General features: G+C 34.3%; 2 protein-coding genes across 3 annotated transcripts in view; both read left to right on the forward strand.

The window, feature by feature from the left end:
* The window catches only part of LOC140986218 (15-cis-phytoene desaturase, chloroplastic/chromoplastic), a 17,579-nt gene extending 14,336 nt beyond the window's left edge, over positions 1 to 3,243 (forward strand). For both annotated transcript variants that reach the window (XM_073454294.1, XM_073454295.1), the window contains exons 13-15: positions 1,146 to 1,333; positions 2,444 to 2,606; positions 2,808 to 3,243. In XM_073454294.1, the coding sequence (XP_073310395.1) occupies positions 1,146 to 1,333; positions 2,444 to 2,606; positions 2,808 to 2,867 (411 nt within the window). In that variant the 3' untranslated portion in view covers positions 2,868 to 3,243. The remainder of the gene's footprint in view (positions 1 to 1,145; positions 1,334 to 2,443; positions 2,607 to 2,807) is intronic.
* Positions 3,244 to 5,253: 2,010 nt separating this feature from the next.
* LOC140986945 (small polypeptide DEVIL 22-like) lies at positions 5,254 to 6,420 on the forward strand. The gene has a single exon (XM_073455366.1). The coding sequence runs from the start codon at positions 5,728 to 5,730 to the stop codon at positions 5,905 to 5,907; it is 180 nt and encodes a 59-aa protein (XP_073311467.1). The 5' UTR covers positions 5,254 to 5,727; the 3' UTR covers positions 5,908 to 6,420.
* The last annotated feature ends 735 nt before the right edge of the window (positions 6,421 to 7,155 follow it).

The following is a 7,155-nucleotide window of genomic DNA, read 5'->3' on the forward strand; positions in this document are numbered from 1 at the left end:
AGAACACCCAACCTTGCCACCTGATGACCCCATGAGAGTCGGTAAACAAGTCAAAGTGTAATTCTAGCACATAGAGTCTCAATGTTGTCCCGGGTCATAAGGACTAATGGTGTACAACCATAAACTAGGACTTTTCCACTCGATAAGTGAGAACCACTTGGAAAGTCCTTTAATGGAGGGTTGTTCAGTGCACTCTACCAGGAGCACCTATCTGCATGCTCGGACATCACAATGTCCCCTACCAATGAAACATGGTACTCACATCGCAAATACTAGTCTCAAGCTCGAGCGGCCTATATCCTTCTTAGCGGCGGCTGAATCGACTAGGAACCGTTTAGAATATACAGTATTCCAAATATGAGTTTCATGATACTCATCATATGAGCATCTCATATTCTTTCTATTATTTGTATATTCAAGGGCTTTATCTATGCAACTAGCATGGGTATACAGATAAAGATGTGCCAAAACAATAATTTCAAATATTATTAAAATAAAGATTGCTTATACATAGAGTTTCATTGTGAACACTCGGCCAACACTTGGCTCGACGGGCACCTACTCTAACAATCAGGAACCATTGAATTGATAAGCCAAGACATAAGCATGTTGTTCTCGGCGTTCCAGGCCTTGAATTTGCCATCAGTTGACGCTGGAAGTTTGGAGGCACCCGATTAGAAATCTTCCTTGCCCTTTCCGCTAACAAACATCATGACGGACGGGGACCATTGAAGATAATTCTGACCATTGAGTTTACGGCAAGCGGTGGATGAAATAGGTTAGAAATCCGGTGTCGGTGCTGGCGGGTTGTGTTGTGCCTGCTGCTCGGAATCTGAAGGGGACGCCATGTGGCCGTATTTTGTCATGCCTATGGCTAGGGTTCAACTTGAACGTCTGAAACCATGTAGAAAGATGTAATCTGTGTTTGGATTTGGAAGAGAAATCAGACTCTTCATATTATTAAACGTAGAATGTAATATATAAAAAAAGAAATAATTGACTAACCCTGCAATTCTAAATATCCAATCCTTATTTATACTTCAAATAAAAAATCTTATCTAATTATCTCTTATCCAAGATCTTCAACAATTTCTATATTTCGTTTTTTTTCCAATTTGCTTATCTGGCCATCCTTCCATCTTCAGGAGTACTACAACCCAAATCAGTCCATGCTGGAACTGGTTTTTGCTCCTGCAGAAGAATGGATCTCACGAAGCAACGAAGAGATCATTGAAGCCACAATGAAGGAGCTCGCAAAACTCTTTCCAGATGAAATTTCTGCAGATCAGAGCAAAGCAAAAATATTGAAGTACCATGTTGTCAAAACTCCAAGGTCAGAAAAATGAATCTGAGATTACACAAGAAACCTATCGGCTATGTGGCACGGATACCTTAAATTTTTTTTTTTGAAGTATCGGATACAGATACGACACGGACACGGATACAGATACGACACGCGGATACGCGTGTCTCCGACATCAAAATCCGTGTCGTTGACTTTGTTTAGGGTTGACCAGCCGGATACGTTTTAGACACTGCGAGGACACGCCATGGATACGACGTGGATACGTTTTTCGGATACGTTTGGGCAAAATTGCAAATATTTAAAAGTTTTAGGGGTTAATTAAAAAAATTAAAATTTCTAAGGACTAAAAGGAAAATAATTTAAAATAAATTGGGTTGGGCTTTTAAATTCCTAAATACATTTGTCTGTATCTTTCATTCTATTTGTGCTCAAAATATTACATCTCTCTCTATAATTTTTACATCTATCTCTACACATTTATCCGTCTCTTTCATTCTATTTTTGTTCAAAATATTACATCTATTACTATAATTTTACATCTATCTCTATACATTTGTCCGTCTCTTTCATTCTATTTCTGCTCAAAATATTACATCTATCTCTGTAATTTTTACATCTATCTTTATACATTTGTCCGTCTCTTTCATTCTATTTCTGATCAAAATATTACATCTATCCCTAAATAATATTTTGTACTTAAGATATTATGATTAATGAAATATTACATCTATCTCTATAAATTTTACTTTTCAATAGTAAATTTATATAAATATAAAAATATATATAATATTTATATATATTTTAATGATTGTCGTATCCTAGCCGTATCGTATCTTATATTTGCAAAATTTGACGTGTCGTCGTATCCGTATCGTATTCGATACGATACTCGTACCCGTATCCATGCAACATAGCCTATCGGCGTATGCTTGGAAGTTGGACCTATTGATGATACGAATAGTTGATCTGAGCTCTTCTGAAATACAAGTTTCTTAAAAAGCACAATCTATAAGCTCTACAATTTTATTAACTTTTCAAAAACCCAAATACAAATTTTTTTTTAAAAAACAACTCAATCTATAAGCTGTACAATTTTACTAACTTTTCAAAAATCCAACTCAAAGTTCTCTGTTGTAGGTCTGTTTATAAAACTATAGCTGGCTCTGAACTTTGCCGTCCCGTTCAAAGGTCACCAATAGAAGGATTCTATTTAGCCGGTGACTACACGAAGCAGAAATACTTAGCTTCTATGGAAGGTGCTGTCCTATCTGGAAAGCTTTGTGCTCAGGCCATTGTACAGGTGATTTTTCATTTTCCAGTTTATGTCTCAGACACACACTGGCTATATGAACAATACATGGTTTTAGAATATGGGGTATTAAATCTATCAGTGGTCTTTGTGGAAACACTCATGACATTAAAAAAGATCCGTCCATAAAAAAAAAAGACAAATCTTATAGTTGATGCTGAATCCAGTACTTTTGTGGATCATAAATTGCAGGATTATGAATTGCTGGCCATGAGGGAACAGAGAAAGTTGGCTGAGGCAAGCGTTGTCTAGCTCGCAGGTTCTTATAAAATTTGTTTGGAGTTATGCTGATACCGAGAAATCAAGGAGACCTATAAAGAAATGAAGCATTGTAGAATATGTTGAATGTTGATGGTACATACCAAAATGAGTCGGGAAAATAATCAAATATAATGAAAATTGTTGCGCGGAGTACAAATGGTTGTTAATTTTTGATGGACTGAATACAACTAGATTGGCTGTTCTTGGCAATTGTCATGGATCGTATTCTCGATCCGCCGATTCTTAAGCTCAGAAAACTAGCTTGTGATCTGGAAATACTATCTGTATGCCATACTCAGCCTAATTACTTGTGGCCTACCAAAATGCAAATTATGCAATGTCACATAGAGCAGAACATTATTGTGAAGGCCAGGTGCAGTTTAATATGCTCTTCATACTAATCTAAGAACATCATATATTTTATAATCAGACAAGGAGTTTCCTAGGAAAACTCTAGCATGGTGTATATGGAGGAGGGTACCCTGCATTTTCTGGAAACTGTATTTCCTCTTTACCAGTTTCCTTAAAAAATTAATTACCCTTCTTCACTGGGCCCTTTCAATGAACGTGATTGATTATTTATATACAATTTCTCTTTAAGATCGTAACACGTGTCGATTTTACGAGACAAATATCCGATCCGGCCTAACCCATGAAAATATAATTTTTTGTGTCAAAAATATTACTTTTCATTATAAGTCTAAATCGGGTTGACCTCACTCATTGATATTTACACGTGAGACCGTCTCAGATGTTATCTACTTTTATTTATAATATAATGAGTTCAGAATATGTGGAATTATATACCCAAAAAAGAGAATAATTTTTGTATGAAATATATACCTTTTCATGGACACGAATGATATGATCTTGGAAAATTCCAAAGTTGTCACGTAAATTGGTCAAGTATTTGGTTTTGCTTGTTTTAAGTATATTTTAATAATTTTGTTTGTTTTGTTTTGTTTATAATTTTTAGTCATATTTCATCCGCACTAAAAATTACTAACATGTTTGATGAACATCAACACTTCAACGAAATATGATCAAACTTTGACAAATTTACATAACCAATTAAATTGATTATTTTTCCGTTTATCGTCGTTTATAAAATATATGTCATCTCTATGCGCGTATAAATTTTTTTTATCACCATACTATTATAATTAACATATTAGCAACATTCGCCCACATAATATATAAGTCCCGAATGTCAGCTAGCTTGGGTACATTCATTTAATTTCTTTCAAACGATTGTCGCTTCATAAGGTTTCAATTTATTTAAGGTGTCTCCACAATTAGTCCTACGTTAGGAATCGCCTAAATTTTTAATGTTATCCATAACATCTGTATTAATTGACAGATCCAAAATATTATTTGGAAAAACTAGACAACAATGACTATATATATTGTATATCAACAGTATCCACTTTTGTGTCCACAACTGAGATAACACTCACATAATGAATGTACAATTTTGATATGTTTCATCACGTCCACCAAGTGAGGGTCACCTCGACAGTGGGTACAATATAAACACGATATGTGGACAACATATCAAAATTGGATATTATAATGTATATCATTATAATGACTTGTAAGATGACAGCTAGCAATAACAAATATCTGGGAGAAATAAAAAACTAAACTATTCTGAAAATGTAGAGATTAAATAGTTTTGATAAATAAGAAATCGAACAGGTGAATCTATTGAGATTGAAGTTGTCTGAAGATCAAATCATTCAAGTTAACTAAATATATTATGAAATCAAATTAGACAGAATACAAAGATTTCCAAAATCTCAGAAGCCACATGGATGACAAAATATGATCCCTTTTGTAATGATTTTAGAGATTTGCTCAACTCACCAATTCCAATATTATTCTTCTTTTCTTAAATAATAGTTAATCCCTCGATGATTATACTAAATTTCTACACAATCACTCCCCTAAAGATCTCAAGAGATACTTCATATATTTCCAATAATAAATCAGACATGATCACACCGACTAATATGGGATGATTCCTTGTAAAAATATTGTTAGGACTTAGCAGGATTAGTACTTGACTACTCTATTCAGATCTCATGAGCATCTAAACTCCTGAGCTGGTGTAGCAAGGTGCACGGAACGTGTCGAGCCCACGCGGTCGACTAAGTCGATGGTGTAGATCAGTCCAGCCTATATATATATAATTGCTAGAACTGGATGCGAGCAGATGATGATCATAAGTTGATATGAAGTAATGTTTGAGACGTCGAAAAATAAAAATACATACGACACAGTTATTCCTCCGCGCGCTATCGATTAAATATTGTAATGACGCCTCTAACACCTTGCAAGAGACGGATTAAACCTTGCTCGTAAGCCGACACACTATTCCCTCAATTACAGGCTGTCTTGTCTTGATCAAGCAACCCTCCGTTTCCAATGCTGGCTTCCCCATTTTTCTACTAATTTTCACTCCAAACCAGCTAATAATCCCAATCAATTCTTCAATCCCAATTCAAATAAACTTTATTTTTCACAATAAAAAACACACCCCCACGTTCACCCTTATAAAAAACCTATATTTTCATTAGCTGTCCATTTAATTTGCCACAATTCCCCATGCAGGATCCCTAAGTTTTCGAAACTGACCATGTTCACTCCCCCATTTTCCAAACCTGGTCAAACATATTCTCACTATATATGTATCAAACCCTCTGTCACATCTTTCCTCAAGGGTCCAGCTCCAAAAACACTGTGAGCTTTTTTCCCCATAAATCTTTTCCAATCCGTATTTTTCTTTTTTGCATTTGGCGAAGTATTCTTCTGAAATTTGTCCCAATTCAAACCTCACATTAGAAGAAACATGGCCGATCAGTTGAAGCAAAAGATCAAGAATGAGATCTCCAATTCAAGAAAATCAAAGAGCAATAATAACTTCACAAGAAAATGCGCTTCTTTGGTTCGAGAGCAAAGAGCTCGCATGTACATTCTGCGACGTTGCGCCACCATGTTGCTATGCTGGTACATTCAAGGAGATGAATAAGCAAAAACCCTTCATTTTTTTCCACCAATATATGCCTATTTATCGCCTCTCGGACGTCCAAACTTCAAGAAAAATTAATGGGAAAAAAGTGCGCATATATATACACTAATATTAGCCAGATTAATGGAGGTCCGGATTCTTTTTTCTCCATTAATTGATGGCTTCTTTCGTATATATATAGTGGCCAAAAATATCTATTTCTTTCCTTAAACTGCCTTTTTTAAACCTAAGTTGGTTTAAATATGTACCAGTTTTTTGTTGGCAGAGGAGAGATTTATAATATTATTTGGACATTGCGTATGAAATGTTGGTTGAAGCTCTTTAGAACAAAAATGGGCATCTCCGTAAAGGGTCGAGCTGATGAGACATTATTGTTTTTCGATCTTTGGGAGTAAGTTCCTTTCTTCTTGTTCATACGTTCCAACATTTGATGTCTGTATCAAATGATGTAACGAATTAAGAATAATGATTGTACCAGCTCGTGTCCTAATAAATGAAAAAGTTTTTTGTTTATCTTTGTGAAATATTATTTTTCCTGAATAATTAGTTATCTCCGATTAGTAAAAAAAAATATGGTGAGAAGTCCAGATAAAAACATTCAAAACAAGTACTTATACGTAGGTTAATTTGCTAATTACATAAAAATGGCATAATCCTATTAGTATTTCTATTCTTATTTTATGTCGGCAAATAAGAATATTTCTACCTTTTTTTATGCTGGCAATTTATTTTCTTGAAGGAATTCAAATCAGTCAATAAATTGGATTCAGTCCAAGGGAGGATCGGGTGGAGGATTGTGTGTCTTATATATGAAGAAACCCACTTTGCCAGCTGCATTTGACTCTGAAAATTGAATATTAATTTGATAATAATTAATTTTCTAATNCCTCATGTGACAATTTCTAGAATTTATGTGTTTAAATAAGAGTTTTTTGCAACCGAAATTTTTTTGCGTTTTATATTTAAAAATTATTTAAATAAAACACGGAAAAATATCGTTGTGCTTTGACCCGTCAATTTGGGTTGGGTCTTTTCGTTTTGGACTGCACCGCCAAACAATTTAAGTGAGTTGGGTTGAAATTTTGTCGACTCATTTAAAGGTGAGCCTAAATGAGCTCACACGAGTTTATATTAAATATATATATACCCACATTATAATATGTTATTTTTAATCCAATTATTTAGATTTTTTATTTATCTTTTCATTATATAAATTAAATTAATTAAAGTTTAGAAATAATTCATTAT

This window comes from Primulina huaijiensis, chromosome 10, assembly GCF_012295235.1.
Source record: "Primulina huaijiensis isolate GDHJ02 chromosome 10, ASM1229523v2, whole genome shotgun sequence".
Taxonomy (NCBI): Eukaryota; Viridiplantae; Streptophyta; class Magnoliopsida; order Lamiales; family Gesneriaceae; genus Primulina; species Primulina huaijiensis.